Raw genomic sequence first — 19,414 nt, 5'->3', positions numbered from 1 at the left:
AACGGAACATGAGTTCATAGACACCACCGAAGTATAAAAACAAAAATCATAGGTAAAGTTCAATCAGCCAGGAACGCCATGGTTCTGTATTTGGTCGAAGGAGAAGCTTGTTGAAAGCTGCTGGACACGTAGACAGAATGTTCCATCATGACAACGCTTGGCCTCATGTTGCTGTGCCGGTTAAGAACTATTTGGAAGCGATTGGATGGGAATTTTGGTGTCCTCAGTGGGATACGCTACACTTCAAAACAGATTACGAAAATTGGCTTGATTCATCCATGGCAGGGAAACCATGAATTGTCAAAAATGTGGGAAAAATGGATAATATTATGAATGAAATGTTCTTTCAACAGTGCATTTAACCATTACTTTTATTTTACTAAGAAAACCAGACTTTTATATTCCGTTATTTAATGAACCGTGAACATCTCCAATAGTTTCAAAAAGATGGTAAGAATTTACATTTTTATCTCTCAGTATACCGCACCGCACCGTATAAATTGGGATCAATTAATTAACAAATGTCGTGTCGCCGATCAACTAAGAGGATAGCATCCAGATGAATTAAACGGACGGAAATGAGGCGATAAATTCTGGCTGCTGAGCTTCAAGCATGCTATATTTAAGTTGATTCCCGTCAGTATCGGACATAGAAATTGTTTACAAGACGAAGTAATCAGAAGCTGTAAGTTGAGCAGAAATATGAATAGAGTGAGATAAGGTATTTTTAGAAATCCCGCCTTGAATGTTCCAAAATTGTGGAACACACAGATCGAATTGAGTTTATCGAAACCATCTAATTTAAGGGGGTATTGTAGTGTAGAGGTGCAAGTTTTGGTTTTGGAGTTTTAGATTCATAGAGATAGAGAGATTTCATACAAAATTTGAAATAAATCGGTTTAGTAGAACTTGAGATACGCCAGCTTGAAAAAACTAGTTTCGAGAAAAACGCGTTTGAAACTTTGCGTCAAAGCCGTACAAGATACCGCACCACTAAAATGGTTATAGTTCGGTAAGCAAGGGGAATTTCGAAACATCCCTCCTAGAGCATATTGTTGAATATTTGAACTTTAGAAATGTTAAGAAAAAAAGCGGCTTTCTCCAAATGTTCAGATTAGAAACCATCCTTAAATAGGCACTCGACAAAAAAATTAGAGGAACAGAATGCGAAATCGGAAATTTCAAGTGATTTTTGACATGCTGTATCTTCGTGAAAAATCAACGCATGTCGATGGGATGTGCACCATTTGGAAGCTACAACTTTCAGGTATTATAATATTTTACGTACATATTTTTGGCGTGTGTAGGTGTAGTGGACAACAATATCGAGAAGAAATGAAAAATCGTTTTTTCTTTATTTTTTCAAGAATATTTTGGACTAACCCAATTTTTTGCCAACTAACTTAACAGCCAATTAACTTTATCCATCAGCTTTTATTTGGTTCCAAGAACGTTCCTGTAGGACCTTCCCACACGGAGATATTTCAGTTTGAATGAAAAATTACCCCTTCGTCTTTGATGATGAATAATTCAATTTCAAAAAAAAACCCACCATCGCACCGCAAGTCGAAAGGCAGCTTTGAAAACTCCAACAAATTCTGCACAAGGATAATTTATTACTTTGACAAAAAAAATATTTAAATTTTTGCATCGATGTGCCATAAACAGGATTTTCATAGTGTTTTACAAAATCCACTGTAGTTCTGCAAATATCGCAGGTAGTTCGAATGTTTGCAGGCAAATTTTTAGCCTAGTGTATTTCCTAAACATCCGTGAACGTTTCATATTGATACGTTCAGCCGTTTTTTCTAGCCGATTTTTCAAATTTTGGAGTAAATTAGCGACTCTTAGAATGAACTATTCGTAACTTTCGTATTTCGTATTTCGTATTCGTATGAACATGTGTGAGTATCATCACTCCTTACAATATTTGTACATACAAACGCATGAAAACGAAAGTTACGATTCGTTCGTTCAGAGAGTCGCGTAGGATCTTGTACTTCTGATACGATTGCTCCTCTAATTTACTCCAAAATCGGCTAGAAAAACGGCTGAACGTATCAATATGTAACGTTCACGGATGTTTAGGGAATACACTAGGCTAAAAATTTGGAACCAAATAAAAGCTGATTGATAAGGTTAATTGGAATAGCTGTTGAGTTGGTTGGCAAAAAATGGGGTTAGTACAGAATATTCTTGAAAAAACAAAGAAAAATCGATTTTAAATTTCTTCCCGTTATTGTTGCCCACTACACCAATATTTACCAAGAAAAAAATATGTACGAAAAATATTCTAATACCTGAAAGTTGTAGCATCAAAATGATGCACACCCCATCGATATGCGTTGATCTTTCACAAAGATACAGCATGTCAAAAATCACTTAAAATATCCGACTTCGCGCTCTGTTCCTCTAATTTTTTTGTCGAGTGTATATTGAATATAGGGGAAGTGGGGGCATAGTGGTCACCTTAAGGAATATGCTCATTTTCAGCGTCCACATACCGCTTCAATTCGCGTTGTTCGAAGAATATTATAGTTCAACTCATTGTTGTTCAAGATAGCAAACGCCTTTTATTAAAAAAATCAAAATAGTACATTTTTCATTATTCGAAAAAAATGTGAAAATCGAACTTTTTTTTACTTGGAGCTAAAGTGGTCACCTAGTGGGGGCAAAGTGGTCACTCTTACATATATAAAGTTAAATGAGATAGATTTATGCTTTTTTTTCGTCCAAATTTGTTCACATCAAATTTGATATAGTAGGTACATGTATGAAATAAGCTTGGCCTATTCACCTATAGTCCCAATTTAAATTTTCTCATGCATACAAAAGCGTAGTAAGAAACACATAACGTTTCGTATAATTAGGCTTGGTTTAGTTGGAGTGGCATATTTTCCTAGGGTCAAAGTCACAAAAGGAATCTCTTCAAGAGCAGAATGCGATGAGGTGTATCAGCTTTAGTAAACAGAACATTGTAAGTCGTTATTCACCTATGACCACTTTGCCCCCAAACATCAAAATGAGTACTATGCTAATTAATCGCTGAGATTAAAGAAAATATCTGTTCAGCTCTCATAGAAAATGTGAACAGTCGTCCAAACTGATGATTTGTCCAACATACCAGATTGAATAAACTAAATTTCACGAGAAATTCCTTAGATACCATTTGCCCCCCATGACCAATATGCCCCCACTACCCCTAATCATTTTTATTTTGATACTTGTTCTGCCCGTGTTCAACCGTGAGAGATGAAACATGTATTATTGATGGAAAATTTAAACTCACAAATTATGTTTTTCCTACACAAGAATAAATTTCGGCAACTGCATTATCACTTTTTTCATATCTGAGAAAGCTAGCAGCTGCGTTATCGATAATCTGGATAATCTGTTTATCCTTCTTTATCGGTTTGTTTATCTTTAGCGACCGTTATGTAATCACGTAGGTGAATCATTTGTTTAGATTTCGATCATGTTTCAAAGTTGTATAGTGCATTTCAGTACCATTAACAAGAAATAGGAGTTTTGATTATTTTTGCGCTAATGTACAAATTATATTTACATTAACAAATTAGATTCGCCAGTTTGATTGAGCTTCCTTTTGAAACCAATAAATTACATTCGGTGTGTCGCAAGGAAACTTTAAGTGTGATACACATTCAACGTAACGTTTACGTAAATTTAACGTGAAAAAACGGAATTCACCAAAAGAATTCATCATTGACATTACTTAGTACGTGTATCGCTTTTTCTTCTTTTTGTGAACGACGTTTGCATTCTTATTTTTTCTAGAATGATCACCTAAATAATGAACTGTATAGCCTTACAAACCTTACTCAAAATTGAATTGAACCAAATGCGGAGAAGCTTCATACTTCATATGGAAAAATTAAGGATAATGCCCCTTTTCGAATTGGTAACATTTCAACTCAATCATCCTGTATTTTTTTAATTTTTGGTATAGGAACACACGAAGTCATCCAATATTTGACGTTCGAAATTTAAGAAAGCACGAACAATTTCGCAGTCTTCTACTGATCGTCAATAAATATGTTTAAAATTGAAGTAATAATTTAAATTTTTTTTTGGCGATTTTACTATAACTATACTTTGTATTGTAAACTAGAAAAAAATCGAAAAATCCCTTGGAAATCACAGAAGTAGTAAATCACTCAACTTTTTCAGATGGCTTTGAAATCCGATCTGATATGGGACAAAATGAATGAACGTCTTGCTCTTGTCGATCGCGGTAAGCGATCATTCAAGATTATTTTGTTCGTTCATCTGCTCAAGAACGAAGAGCTCGCAAAGAGTGTTGGTGAGTCATTGAGTGTCTATTGCTATTGACTATTTTTTGGATCAATACTAACTCACTAATCATGTGTTCACCAGTTCTTGATTTCGATAAGTTGAAAATTGCTGAAATTGAATTGGGAGCAATGAGTAACGACGAATATCCAACTGAACGCATTGACGGCAGTTTAACGATTGATGATAACGACTTCTATTCGGTGATTACGAAGCAAACAACGTTTGCAGCTATTATCGAACAGGTAAATTTTAATTATCACACTGGATTATATTTGTTGTTAAGCTACAGCATGTTCGAAAGCGTATCACTCGTGGAATCAAATTTCACACACGTATGTTGTCTTATCAACACAATTTTCACGAAATAAGCGCCACTGAAATGCACTGATTATTTTTCTTCACCTTTCACGTACACTGAATTCTAATAATGTTGCTTAAGATCAGGTGTCGACGTAAGCCTAATTTTTATACAAGAAAATATATCGGCTGGATTTAACTGCATGAATTATTGAGCTTAGGAAAAAATTAAGTTAGTAGATTATTTTTATGCATTAACCTTTCTTTCATTCCATCACATCTTCCAGAAGTGTAGGACTAGATTGGAACATACAAAGTTAGAATAAATAAACTTCTCCGTCTCTCAATATATCGGGAGTTTTATTATCAAGCCTCATAGATGACGGTTTTTAACAATTCCCCGACCTGTAAACCTTGTATGGCCTACAAACCTAGTCTGCATTCTACATTCTGCGACATGACTTCAATCCTTGTCAACTTGCTTACTCGCCTCGACTACTTCTTGCTTCTTGCTTCTTGCCTTAGACTACTTCTTGTATTTATCCCCTTAACCACTCGCTATGGCTAAGGTTGTCCCAAATAAGAACCTAATATTCAGGAGGCAGCGGCGTAGTCTCCTTTATCCGTTTGGTCATGCATGCAAAAATGACCGAAGTTCCTTCACCAACACTTCCACATCTCATCTGCAATCAACTACGAGGGATAATACGTGTTTTTAGAGAGGGAAAATCCCATACGGAGCGGAGCAGACCGTGACGTCTTCTCTTCGTATCAACAGATTACATGCAATCCAACATATGACGAATTTCATGCCAACTCGACTGGCCGTTGGCAGCATCATTTCAGATTGCAGTGAAACGTTGTGGAGGTAAAGACATGGGTCATTTAAGCAACTTTGCATACTTGAAATATTCGAAAAATAATTAGACTATTTTTTGGAAAAAGCCAAATTTTTTTTTCTCAATTTTTTACAAAAATTTATAATGATACCTACAAAGTACATGTCAAAATATCAAATATAGGAAATTGTTTAAATTTTCACAAAAAAAACCAAAACATTTTTGGAAAAAAATTTCGCTGACAAAAAAGTTATTTTAAAAATTAAAATTTATTTTTCTTAAAAACGTATTTTTTAAAATTCCCAAAAATATATATATGAATAGCCCTTACAATTTCCAACAAGTCGTCCATACATCGGAAGATGGGCACTTTTACAGGGAAAAAGTTTATCTTCTATATATATAAAAATCTCGTGTCACGGTGTTTGTTACCGAACTCCTCCGAAACGGCTCGACCGATTTTGATGAAATTATACTCAAAATACTTGGTAGGTATGAGAATAGGTTGTAAACTATATATGATACCGGTAGGATACCGATAATCATACATTTAATATCGAATAGGGTGGCTCTATGCAGAAAAAAAGTTCTGGATATTTTTTCAAAAATTTGACTTCATACCATACATATAACCTTAAATTTTGACCCCGATTCCCTATTTTTAATTGCGATTTTATTATTTTTGTGTCAAAAATATTCTAATAATTTAACCGTTGTTCGTTTTTTCACCAGAACGAATTTATTTGAGTTGTTCAATGACTGATGGCGTAACGCCCGCTTCATTGAACATCCATCTACAAATACACAAGTAACATCAATTCATCTAAAGCAGGGAGCATCTCCGACGAGCTGGAAGCCTTTTTGAATGAGCACAATGAGTTATCGAAATTCTTCAAATCACATTTGCTCGGATTACAAAATGACAATCACGTTATTGCCATCAACCCTGATAAAACATCAGCTGGAGAGCACGTGTGTACATCCAAAGCACAAGCGCCGCTGAAATCATGATAGCACGGTGACACGAGAAATTTAATGCGAAGAAAAAACAATAATCTGGAATTCATCGTTGACATACACCGTTCAAACGACCCTCGCTATGTTCTTCTTCAATGGCACTAACGTTCCCAAGGTTTGCCTGCTCAACGTAGTACTACTTGCATCATTTTTATTAGTAAATAGTTGAGATTTCTATGACGAACAATACGCCTTGAATGTATTATGGAGTGGCAAGCTCAAGAATACGCGTGACTACAGTGCAAGTCAGAAGGGTTTCTTTAACGAAAAATCTCTTGCATAAACATTAGACCAACGAGACCCCGTCACAGATACTTAATTCATTATGAACATCATTTCTCATTTTGATTTAATATTTATGAACATGCGACGAAACAAACAGAGGGCGCACTCGAAGGATTTTTATGTTTATCATATGGTGATTTCACATGGTCAAGAAACGCCAATTCAAGATATCGTAAGCTGTGCCAACAATTTATGAGCTTGAGCTTGAGCTTGGGTGGACTGTACAACTCGTAGTTGCTCTCCGTGATTGACCTGAACCAACCAAATTGCACAAAGAACACACAGAATGACGCTTGGGACTAGCAAATCATTCTCGTTGTGCAATTTTCGGTGATTCGAGCTTTAAATGGTCAATAACGACGCCGGCCACGTCCTTACAGTCACCAGGGGAGGGGAAGGAATGTTAGTATGATATTCGCCGTCCGAAAACCAGAAGGGTCGCCTCTATAGCGTGGTTCCCTAGCGTTTATCATGGGAGGGATAGTTGTTAGTGGGGAAGGTAAGAATCAGGATTCACTGTGGTAAGTGATGTGATTATGTTAACGCGGACTTTAAATGTAGTACTCTATTGCAATCTTTGATCGTGACGCAGGAGATTTTTATTCAGTTGCCTAACAAGGTAACCGAAAGATCTTCTAGAATAAATCGCATCGGTCATACATACTTTGACTTTTCACGTCAAGTACTCTATTTTAATGTCAAATCACGACGCCGGCGGTTATGAAATTGCTACCTGAGAAGGTAACCAAACAGACTCCGAGAGACAGTTCGAATCGGGTATAAATTGTGGGACTTTTCACACGTAATACTCTATTGAATACTAAAATCACTACCTAAGAAGGTAACTGAAAGAACTTCTCTATTATGATTCGAATCGGAGACTTGTTCTGTGCCTAACGCCAATACTGTATCGTATTTGTATTCGCGACGCCGAAGATTATTAATGATACATAAATCCAATTGAATTGTCATAGAAATAATGAGGGTAATAAAATAGCTAAATAAAAGGAAACTTCTCCGTACACTATACGCTTTTAAACCAAATTACTTGTTGTAAGTGTGTTGTAAAATAATAAATTATAAGTTCGATTTTTAGAGAATGAAAAGAAAAGTAAACATAGCAAAATATTTTGGTTCATCTATTAGGCTGGTACACAATTACGATACACCTAATCATGGTGATAAAATCACTGCAATAATAAAATATTGAATTTCTGGCAGCCACTGGATCTTCTGCATCACTTTGGTTATATTATTTCATCAATAAATCACAAACACTGAAACTTGAAGCATGACAGCATTTTTTATTTCCCACATACACAAACACAGCCGCGTAGAGAAAGTCCACTCTACTATAACAAAGCGGATGGAGAGAAAACATGTCTTTGCGTGTTAAGCGTTTCGCGAAAATCAAACGGGCTCCGCCAAGTGGATGGGCTAATTAATCACTTCATTCGTACAGAGAATTTCATTACATTGCACTAACACTTCGTTTCAAATTTCAAATTGTTTTCCCGATAGACTGAACACTTTTTGAAACGTATTAAAATTGTGAAGAAATGCTCAGAGCGCAAACGCGCGCGTCTGTCTTCCATCGCTGCTCAACTCGAACTCCGTAAGCTGTGCCAACAATTTATGGTCGACATATACGCGAAGGTAGTGATTGAACGACTGCAATTCTTACTACACAATCAACAAAAGCGGTGCGAGGAATAATACATTCACTTGCGAGACACTATCATGAGCAACGCCGACACAGCTTTAGTTATAGCCAGGCCAAAGCGCAATGCATTGTCATGACATTGCGCGTGTGTTCAAACACAAAATGAAGTTCGATCGTATTCGTCCCCACATATTGTTGGTTGTATTCTGTTGAATACAACTTATTCTGACCATTGTTTCGCGACAAGGCGAACGAATTTAAGAGTGTAAAAGTCGATTTCGATCAAATTGTAAAATCCGATCACTCATATGCATATATGAATATTGAGTTCTACAAATCGGTGAAGAGTAATAAAAACATCCATGAATAAAGGAAGCAATATGGCTGTGTTTCAAACTTAGATTACCGATGTGAATACTCCTCGATTAAATGACAACGATAAAATAACGCGATTCCAAACAGGCCGATTAATTTGAACGTTTTCCAATTTATGAACGAGACCAAGCTGTTATAAACTAAGCCATGTTGAAAATCACATGCACGTATTTTCTAACAAGGAGACAGCAATAAATATTGATTTTTTATATTTCATTTTTTCTACTTTACGACAAACTTATATTACTTTTTTCAGTTGACGTTTAACTTTTAAGAGATCAAACATGTCAGTTACGTAAATGAAATACACCAAGAAACATCATATAACCTTTCGTTCAAATCATTTAATTCGTTTTTTTATCGGTCACATTCGATTTATTTTAAAGATCGTTAAAATATTCAAACACACTTACAATACATTAGTGTGTTTTATTGAACACCCTAAATATTCACTAGAAATAATTTGTTTGGCAGAACAACGATTACCTGGTCAGCTAGTATATTTGTATATTTGTCATATATATATATATATATATATATATATATATATATATATATATATATATATATATTTGGGAATTTAAAAAAAAACGGTTTTGTGAAAAATGAATTTTAAATTTTTAAATAACTTTTTTGTCAGCGATTTTTTTTCCAAAAAATTTTTGGCACTTTTTTCGTATAAAATTTAAACAATTTCCTATATTTCATCTTTTGACCAAAATTTTGTAGGTATCATAGTTTTTAAGTCATAAAGTTTTGTAAAAAATTAAGAAATAAAATTTGCCTTTTCCGAAAAGTAGTCAAATTATTTTTCGAATATTTCAAGTATGCAAAGTTGCTTAAATGACCTATGTCTTTACACCCACAACGTTTCAATGCTATCTGAGATGGTGCAGCCAACTCCTAAGACGAGTTGGCATGAAATTCGTTATATAAAACTTCTTTTGAACGAACACATAAACAGGATACACGCCGCGTCTTATTTTCCGGACAACATGCTACTAAAGTCCGCTTTTACTTTTACATAAATTAAATATACGCGGCTACAATTTGAATTCTAATATATTATATCATAAAGTCATTATAACCTATGTATACATTATTTAACACGTTGAGTGTCACCGTTTTATAGCGACTCTATGAAAATTTTCAAACGTATTAGAGCCATCGTTCCTTATCGTTGTGGAAGCTTGCTTATATGCTTATATTATTTACCTTTATTATCATATGTTATACTGTCAGACGTGGCAGCCAACGTGTTAATCTATTTTTCTCTTATATATAATATTTACAGGGCAGCGCAAAGATCACAGGAGAGAAGGAGATTTTCATAAAATTAGACGAGAAGTTTCGGACCCAGAAATAAAAAAAAGCACATCAAAATTAATCCAGCACATAATTATATCCAGTAAAACTTCCCAAAATAATCGATAACGCATTCATTATGAACTTTCGCTTTAGTCACTTTAGTTTAGTAATTGAAACACACTAGTCGAAAAAAACTAGTGATCCGAAGAACATTTTCTTTATCGAGGTCGACAACTCCTTTCTAAAGATGGACAAACCGTTCATGAGCTGTTCAAAAGAACTCGTTCACCAAAAAGAGTGAACAAATGGTCGTTCTATCTTACTGGGCAGCAGTTTATATGAACTGTGTATACAGTTCTGAACAAACTGTGTACGATGATCAGTTTACAAGTGGAAGGAGAACCAACGAATGATGGATGAACAGTGCAGCAAGGTGATAACAAACGATAGACAAAACAAAAGTTTTCGGTATTGTTTTTTTTCAAAATAAAACAAAATAAAACAAATAATAGCTAGCAACATTTGAGGATACGTTGGTTTTCAAATTGGATTGTTGAATTGTTTATCAAATGAAATTTTATCTTCCTATTTCTAAGTTGAGGGTAAAATGATGAATATTTCAGTAATTTGAGCGTAGCTTTTATTTAAACAAAAAACAATAATTATATCAATGAGTTAATCAAATATATATATTCGCCGCAGTTCATTTTTTTCCGCCAATTCACGACTGGTTTGGCGTCCGTTCTCCTTCAAAAGTGATTCGAAACGTTCATCGAATTCAGAAGGAGCGTGTCAAACTCGTCATTTTTGAACTTTGCAAATTGTTACCGTGCTGTAGACCTTCTCCATACACGTCGCATACACGGACTGCTTCGGCAGCTTTTTGACCTCGATGAAAAGCAAGGAATAGCAGGTGTCGAAAATGTTGATATCCTGGAGCCTTCTGGATATTAAACAACTCAAAAATACAATTAACAATTGTAGAGCAGAAAGAGCTCTATCGAATGAATGCTTACCCTTTGCCAAACAGCAAACAAATCGTTGTAAAATAAAATAGATGTAAAAACGCTACGAACTTATTCCACAACCCAATACTTTACCAGGAAAAGACCGTTGTAAGCAGAAAAATTTAAATTTAACTGTCCTACATAACATAGCACACTTATTTTTCACACTTGCTTTGACATTTCCTTTCGTTGTACGAAAGAGCGTGTGAACCGTTCGAAAGAACCAAATAACTTGAGTGAAGAACCGTTCTTTAAAGTGAACCCACCTCTACTGCTCCACCAAAACATAGGTAATAGGTAACTTGGTAAAAATAAGAACTGTCCGGATAGTTCAACAACATAACAATTATAAACTGAGTAGAAAACACGTAGTGTCTCGACATGTCGCATTAAATGTAAATTACTGTATATATTTTCATTGATGTTAGCATTATCATGATAAACACGTATCATCATGATAAACGCAAAAATTTAATTGATCAAATTACGAATGAATAATGTATGTACGCTTAAAATGCAACATAAAAATATGTTTTCTGAATAAATTTCATTTTTATTTCTGTTTCGAACACACTCCGTAAAAATCCAATTTATAGCGCCCTCTTGTCCAATAAAACAACAAAAAACGACTACAATCAATAATTACTGAAATTAAATCCAGTTTTCGTGAGTTCAATATTCAATAATATATCATGATAAAAAACTAGCTCATTGGCTTCAAATTGATGTGTCGATCATCTAAATTAGTTCGAAAAAACGAAATGAAGTGCATATAACCTTGCATGCAAATCATTCAGTTTTCACTGTGAAGTGACGTTCGTGATCAGGCCCAATATACGCCTTTTATCTTTCCAAAGTGTGTCATACTACTTCCCTCAGCCGGCAAAGAGGTATTAACGATGAAATCGACACGGTGCCTCCACCGTACAAAATTGCATCACTGTGTACGATACCTATTAGGACCAATGAAAATGGTCATCTCAAATTTCAAAAGGTTACCCCATAAAATTGTTCACCACCTCGAAAAAACACCCTATGCAAAATATACGGCCTGATTCTACGCGGCGTGTGAGGTGAGATGACAATTGTCACGTATGTCACGCGATTCCACCAAGCGTATGCCGTGAGAAAACTAACTTGAATGAACTCTCACCGATTAACTTCTTGAATATTGTATGTGATATGATTCACATTTGTCAAACAAACTGCAAAACTAAAACATTTTATATTGTGCTTTTATTTTTCAGTTTAACATTCAAAAACCCTTCAATAAAAATGACATTGAAACAACAGAGTAAAACTGACATACGAAGGATGATTGCTTTTTGATTGGTGCGTGCTCCACTCAAACTAACGATCCGCCAATTAAAAAGCACTCCAACTAAAAAAAATGCGGATAAGCGAACTGTACTGTATGTATATTTATATTTTTTTCAAATATGTTTTCGGATATCATCATCGTAAGTGTATTATTTTTCATATATAATTATATTTTATCATATAATATTTTTTTATCATTACATATCCTACAATCGAAGACGCTTTTTGTCGTTTTTAGTTATGTTTTTTAAGTTACTACTAGGCATGTTTGTGGATTCATAGAAAGATAAGATTCCATTTGATATGTCAATCCTTCAAATAAGCTCAATGATTTGAAAGTTAAGAATAAAAAAAAACACATAAAACTGATGATTCTTTCAAAAAAATTCATAACTTTTCAACCATTGAGCCAATTCCAAAAATCGATAGATCAAATGATATCTTATTGTTCTATTAATCAACTTCAATCTGTCATTCAAAGTCAAACTCAGAACTTTAATTATAAAGCTGAAACAAAATGCCACTTCATTTCCCACAATTCGTTCTTTCAAAACAAATTTATATCTTGCCGCAATTTTTTCGCAATTTTAAATCTCTCAAATGGAAGTGTCAAAATGATAGATCAGAGAACGAAAAGCAGGTAAAATTGACAAATAATGGGGGGATAAATGATAAATCAAAGGTAATTATGGATTTTTAATAATCAAATCAGAAAAATTATTGAAAAACACATTCCTTCTTTAATTTCTCTTTCAAATTTTGATAAAATTGCACTGAATAGTTAATATAAGGGCAATAATAATATTTGGATAAACTTATGTAATTATGAACATGTTTATATGAACCTTCTCATCTTACCATTCTTCGTTAAGGACCTTGCGTCAAGACAGCTACAAATCGATACAAAGTTCACGCAGCGAATCCGTTTTTATGTCGTCAATGCTGTCAAAATAGGTCCCAAGAAGCGGTAATTTCGGTAGTTTCGGAAATAGGAAAAGGTCACACGGGGCCACATCTTGAGAGTATGGTTGAGATCGATCGATTGATTAGTTTATGCATTATCGTGGTGCAAAATCCAAGTGTTATCCTTCCACAAATATGGCCGCTTGCAAAGAAATTTAATCTCCTAAACCTTTATTGATTGTTTGACCCTCCGGGAGGAATTTTTAATGGACAAAAACACGTATATCTGAGAAAACAATCAACATTACTTTCACTTTTGATCGACTTTTACGTGTTTTTTTTCGGTTTCGTCTCGTTTGCAGCGGTCCATGCTGATGATTGTTGACTCGTTTGCATGCCATACTCGTACACTAGGGTGCCAATGAAAATGGTCATCTCTAAATTCAAAAAGTTACCCCATAAAAATGTTCATCACCTCGAAAAAACACCCTATGCCAAATATCAGCTCAATCGGACTTAGAGGAGAGTAGCGCGAAGGGGTCAAAGTTTGAGTTTTCTTTAAAATCGAAAAATCACCCAAGGGTTTTCGAAATTTTTTTGTTGATGTCAAATGTCTTAAAATTTCATGAAATTTCGAGATCTAGTGTCATCTCGAAAAAGAAATTTGTCAAAAACTGACACTCTGGGACTTTTTTTTCGGAATACGAGGCGAAACGTATGGTTTTGGGTACCGATGAAAATAGCTATTTTGATTTTTCATCCGGAACTTGGTGCGAAATATTGATTTGCACGATAATATACCATATGCAAAATATTAGCTCATTCAAACTTTATTTATTAGTGTCACAAACGTTGAAATTTGAGTTTTTTTTTAAACGGGAGATCACCGAAAATCGGGGTTTTAAAAAAATCGAGGGGTTGTATCCGAGACACGAACGCTTAGGACGTAGGATTACGTAATCTTTTTTTTAAATTTGTTGGTTTATCATTTCGGATATTATTTGCGAATACGTCGAAATTCCATAAATAACTCTTTAGAAAAAATTTCGGGGACCCTGAAAAGTTTCAATGGCTGGCGTGGTTTTATAGAATCATTTCGAGAAGCAACGATTTTTTCTTGCCTTTGCGAGAACAATACACCAATTGGTAATATTTAATATGAGAGACATCTTCGGTGCATCGCCATTCAACAAGCATCAAATACGCGTCTAACAGATGCACACAATTGCAGCGATAAAAATGAAACATCGAAACACACTTCATGTGGAATATTCGCTAGCGTTCACAGCTCGAGGGAAAACACAGTTTTACTCACTATATAAGGTGCAGTTAACTTCCCAAATATTCTCTTTTCGTTATTCGCCTTCGTTGTTTCTATTCTATGCAGCCGCATAAGTTGCTCGTTATTGACAGCTCTGTTCGGAAAAGCACACAAATGGAGAGAACAAATGTATGGGGGAATAGGAATGCTTCCAATTTTCATGAATTTAAACCATATACAGACTATGGGATTGTAATGTATAGCATATCAAACAAATCTTAGAAAATTTTCGATTCGATTGGTAGGCAAATCCGTTCGTAGCAAAAATAGTTATTAAGGTTAACTTTATTTCATATAAACGTGACCTGTTTTCTGATTTGGCACCCTTAATGTAAGACGTAGTCCTACGTCAAAAAATGGTTGATGTCAAATGTCTTAAAGTCTTAAATTACTCGTCGAGATTTGATGCTATCTCGAAAAAAAAATATACCAAAAAAAATTTTTTTGCGCTTAGTCGTTTTTTTGTCTGAAAAGTCGATTTTTGACAAACAATTTTTTTTTGAGATAACTCGACGTGTCATGCAATTCTAAGACATTTGCCATCAAAAAAAAATTTAAACCCCAGATTTCCGGTGATTTTTCGGTTTTTAAAACAACTCAAATTTTAGCGTCGCAACACTGAGAAATGAAGATCGAATGAGCTAATATTTTGCATAGGGTATATTATCATGCAAATCAACATTTCGCAGCAATATCCGAATGAAAAATCTAGATAACTATTTTTATTGGCACTTGAAACCATACGTTATGTCTCGTATTCCGAATAAAAACTAATTCCCAGAGTGTCGATTTTTTACAATTTTTTTTTTATCGAGGTGATACTAGATCTCGACGTTTCATGCAATTTTAAGACATTTGCCATCAATTTTTTTTTCGAAAACCCCGATTTCCTTTACTCCCCCCTTGGGTTATTTTTCGATTTATAAAAAACTCAAACTTTGGCCGCTTCGCGCCACTCTCCCTTAAGTCCGATTGAGCTGATATTTCGCATAGGATGTTAAGGATGTTAAGGAGGCGGTAAACATTTTGTATAGGGTAACTTTATGAAATTCCAGGGTCGATTTTTTCCTATACATTCATTGGCACCCTATTGTACACCCATGTTTCGTCGCCAGTAATTATGCGTTGGACGAACGTGAGATCAGAATTTGATTGTTAAAGCATGTCTTCAACCTCTTGATAAAATTTTTCATTAAATTTTTGAGAAAAATTGAGTTCATTTGGCACTAGTCGAACGGCACTGACGAACGGTCTCGTTAGACATATTTAAATCGCGCCCTAACTTTCTCATACTTGAATAACGATTTCCGAGCTCCATTCCCTTTATTTTGTCGATGTTCTCATCAGTTGAATAGGTGGACGGTCCTTGTCGTGGCAAATCGTTCATCTCTTCTCAACCACCTTTGAATTGCTTATACCATCCATACAACCGTATTTTAGACATAGTTTAATCGCCAAATGTATTCTGCAAAATTTTCCACTTCTCGGCACATAAAATTTTGCTTGCAACACGAAATTTCACACAATAATTTTGAGCAATATCAAAAAACGCCGAGCAATAACAAGTTGACTTATTCTTAATGACGCACAGTGCACTGAGTCGTAGACAAAAATCATTTTTTTTCGGATGTCCAATGCACTCATACTTGTTTATGTATGCCTAAAACTATGTAAACAAGTATTGGAAAGCTAGATAAAGCATCACAACTACTAATATAAACAGTTGAACTGTCAACTTCTGGCGAGATTGTTGTTTGCGAAGGTTTTTGAGAAATTTCAAACGGATCTCAACTCGGTTTTAAAATTCAAATCTTGTGTGTCATCAAATCAACTGAAATGTAATGCAATTATAAAGGTAATTAGAGAATATTTCAATGGAAAAGTGGCTTGGTTCTAACAATACTCTTGAGAAACGGGGAAGTTGAATTTGCAAAGAAATAAAAATGATGATAATGTCAAAAATAAAATTTCAGTTATCGTTTTAAAAAACATCCACCGACTTCCGCTCTCAAACCTCCACAGAATTATTGCAAAATATGTCCTCTTAGGTGCAGTTTCCTGCAGTTCCAAAAGATATCCAATTATTTGTAGGGCAGCGCTAACCGCTCCCTAATTTTGCATTGCTGGATCAAATCTTTGCATATAGCTTACAGGTTTGTCTTATTCATTTCAAAATTTTAGATGAAATTTATCTGATATTTTATTTTTAGGCTACCATTCAAAACATGCTAATTTTGTTACGTATTCTTTGATTCATGTTTTAGAATAGGGAAAATCGAAGATGAACCAAAACACTTGCAAGTAAAGCAGCTGTCTAAATTAACTCATCATTCAAAATGGCCGAACCTATCAACATAACGTGAGTACCAACATAAAGCCACAAAAAATTAAAATCGAATATACGTAACCTGCGGAAATTCAAAAGTTGAGATACTGTTTTAACAGACCTCCTATGTCAAATGAACTTGTATTTTCTAAATTTCGAATGCTTTAGGGTCTCTTTGGTCAAATATATCCAAAAATTATGATAATACCCTAAGCATCAACATCAGTTCTAGTGAACTCGAACATGATAACCAAACGATGGAATGTGATAATAATTTATTAACAGCTTAAATTACTTCAGCCAATTTAGTGGCCAGACTAGCATCTCCTTCCACCTGGAGCTTGCCTTGTTTGACAGCATCCTCAATTGTCAATGTGCGTGAATGGATAGCAAGCAAATCCTCGAGGGAAAGAGTAACGGTTACATCGGCACCACTGGCAGGGCCCTTCTCCACTTTCAGTTGCTTCAGATCGACAGCTGAAATTTGAAATAATTTTAATGCTCGAAAAATTGTGAATGTGTGCAAACCCATAGACACTTACTCAGTTGTTCAATGCTACCTTCAATGTTCACATTCAGCTGGAAAACGCCCAAAACCTTGCGTGGCCCGTTAGGGTCTACAGCGGCTACACGAGCCTTAATTTTTTCCACAACCAGATCTAGAGACATGTTCGAACAGGGTTTCGTTGCCGATTGTAACAACTGAACTGATGTCGATTGGTACTTTTTGGATCCTATTTATAGCGCCAATTCTGGATTATGCTCTTCGATGATATTGGTTCCTCTGTGCTGATAATCATCTTATCTACAGTCTCGTTCAGTTCATATGAATGCAATTTTGTCCACGTATACTGACAAAAGTTTGAGTCTACAGATTGTAATTTACTTTCCCGATTAGACACTAATAGAAGGTGGGTGTCCATGCGTACATCAGTTTATCGATTGTTGCATTATGCAACTACATGTATGTGAATACTTGTTTTTTTCGAATGAGTGGATGGGCTTAAGGTTTTATCGCCGAGAAGCAGTTCGAAGTCCACCGTTGACTCATGAAAGAACCGGGGATGACACAAAGAAATATTATGCGTGCAGGTTGATATTCCTACATTCGCTTTATAGACGTGGATTTATAGTAAAATATGCTAATCGCTTTTTCGTTTACTAGCTACTTCATTGCTTGGAAATGATCTTGTATCGTTTCTATATACACCCATACCTCGCTTTACGGCCTAGATACGTTCCAAAAAACTTGGCCGCAAAGCGAAAAGCCGAATAGGGAATCAATTATTATAATACAAATTCATACGAATTCAATCAGATCGGTTCCAAATTTGTCTTTGTAAAATGCATTTTAGTCATTTAAATCAAAAATACGTACATAAAAAGTACATACTTTTGTACATAAAATAATAACATGGAACAACTTCATGTTACATTAAATATATGTCAAAGATCAAAGGATGAATACATTAGAGTGTATGGGCAAAAATGACCTTCGAATTTTCAAACAGGACTTTCTTAAAAATGTTGATTCTCCCGAAAAACTACACTATGCCAAATATCTGCTCAATCACACAATCACAAATCACACAAGTACAAGTTTTTCTCATAGTCAATTCTCGACAAAAAAAAAATTTTTTCATACAATTTGAAGTCATTTGACATCAACATTTTTTTTTTTGTAAAACCCGATTTCATACCTTTATAGCGAAACATTTTAGGCCGTAAATCGAAAACGTGTCTTAATTGAAGAGGGCCGTAATAGCGAAATGCCGTATAAAGAGCGGCCGTATAGCGAGGTATGGGTGTACCGTAAACCGGGGGCAAATTGATCACTATTTTCAGAAAAATGTTAATATTTACAATTAGTTTAGTTAGACTAATATCCAATTATTTTTAAAATCATTCCTGGTGCTAAGGCCACAAAATGTTATGGAAAGCTTGTTCAAAAAAATCCATTAGCGTTAATTTGGAAAATTTTAGGCGGAAAATTTCAAAAGCTCCGGGGTGAAATTGATCAATCTATGTTTTTCAGGACTTTCTAGTGTAATATGCACAAATATGTATAGAAAATCAATTATTTCTTCACCTACGGTCATTTAAATGATAGTTCATGGGGTTGAGGATACAAAAACCTGATTGAATCCACCTAAAGGTGTGGTCATGTCTTTCCATAACTCGATTTAAAAATTGATCTGCAGGTCATCCGGAGACCATTCGGGTCATCCTAATGTGGCCAAAAACCCTTGAAATGCTCACCAATGAGCAAGTTTTGACAAACCAAGACGTTAGATATCTCGCATGATGGGTTTCGGTTCTGGTCATTTGTGGTGCTTTTTTGTAAAATAGTTTTTTCTTACGTGATTGGATAGTAACTACAAGTATTTGATTACTTATTCAACTCATCAAGTATCGGCTAGAAATAAATTAATATGTTTA

The 19,414-nt window shown here is 34.9% G+C and overlaps 3 protein-coding genes across 3 annotated transcripts in view; 2 read left to right on the top strand and 1 right to left on the bottom strand.

Annotated features, from left to right (window-relative positions):
* The first annotated feature begins 604 nt into the window (after positions 1–604).
* On the top strand, positions 605–11,650 carry LOC129762845 (uncharacterized). Its single transcript, XM_055761410.1, has 4 exons — positions 605–685; positions 4,189–4,321; positions 4,396–4,556; positions 10,085–11,650. The coding sequence occupies exons 2-4, from the start codon at positions 4,189–4,191 to the stop codon at positions 10,154–10,156; spliced, it is 366 nt and encodes a 121-aa protein (XP_055617385.1). The 5' UTR covers positions 605–685; the 3' UTR covers positions 10,157–11,650.
* Positions 10,395–19,414, top strand: part of LOC129762844 (uncharacterized) — a 30,560-nt gene continuing 21,540 nt past the window's right edge. The window contains exons 1-2 of the mRNA XM_055761408.1: positions 10,395–10,531; positions 12,353–12,565. Of these exons, the coding sequence (XP_055617383.1) occupies positions 12,496–12,565 (70 nt within the window). The 5' untranslated portion in view covers positions 10,395–10,531; positions 12,353–12,495. The remainder of the gene's footprint in view (positions 10,532–12,352; positions 12,566–19,414) is intronic.
* Positions 15,420–17,698, bottom strand: LOC129762846 (uncharacterized). The gene is made up of 2 exons (XM_055761412.1): positions 17,518–17,698; positions 15,420–17,452 (listed from the first exon to the last, which is right to left on the bottom strand). The coding sequence occupies exons 1-2, from the start codon at positions 17,642–17,644 to the stop codon at positions 17,262–17,264; spliced, it is 318 nt and encodes a 105-aa protein (XP_055617387.1). The 5' UTR covers positions 17,645–17,698; the 3' UTR covers positions 15,420–17,261.

Source organism: Toxorhynchites rutilus, chromosome 1 (genome assembly GCF_029784135.1).
Source record: "Toxorhynchites rutilus septentrionalis strain SRP chromosome 1, ASM2978413v1, whole genome shotgun sequence".
NCBI classification, from domain to species: domain Eukaryota; kingdom Metazoa; phylum Arthropoda; class Insecta; order Diptera; family Culicidae; genus Toxorhynchites; species Toxorhynchites rutilus.
The sequence above is the reverse complement of the archived record's forward strand: the minus strand, read 5'-3'. Positions and strand labels throughout refer to the sequence as shown.

Bases quoted from the DNA above. Each gene is read 5' to 3' on its own strand.
- LOC129762845 (XM_055761410.1), top strand. From the start codon at position 4,189: ATGGCTTTGAAATCCGATCTGATATGGGACAAAATGAATGAACGTCTT. The intron at 4,322-4,395 runs GTGAGTCATTGA...TGTGTTCACCAG, and splicing joins AGAGCTCGCAAAGAGTGTTG to TTCTTGATTTCGATAAGTTG. The intron at 4,557-10,084 runs GTAAATTTTAAT...TAATATTTACAG, and splicing joins TTGCAGCTATTATCGAACAG to GGCAGCGCAAAGATCACAGG.
- LOC129762846 (XM_055761412.1), bottom strand. From the start codon at position 17,644: ATGTCTCTAGATCTGGTTGTGGAAAAAATTAAGGCTCGTGTAGCCGCT. The intron at 17,453-17,517 runs GTAAGTGTCTAT...TTCAAATTTCAG, and splicing joins AGGTAGCATTGAACAACTGA to CTGTCGATCTGAAGCAACTG.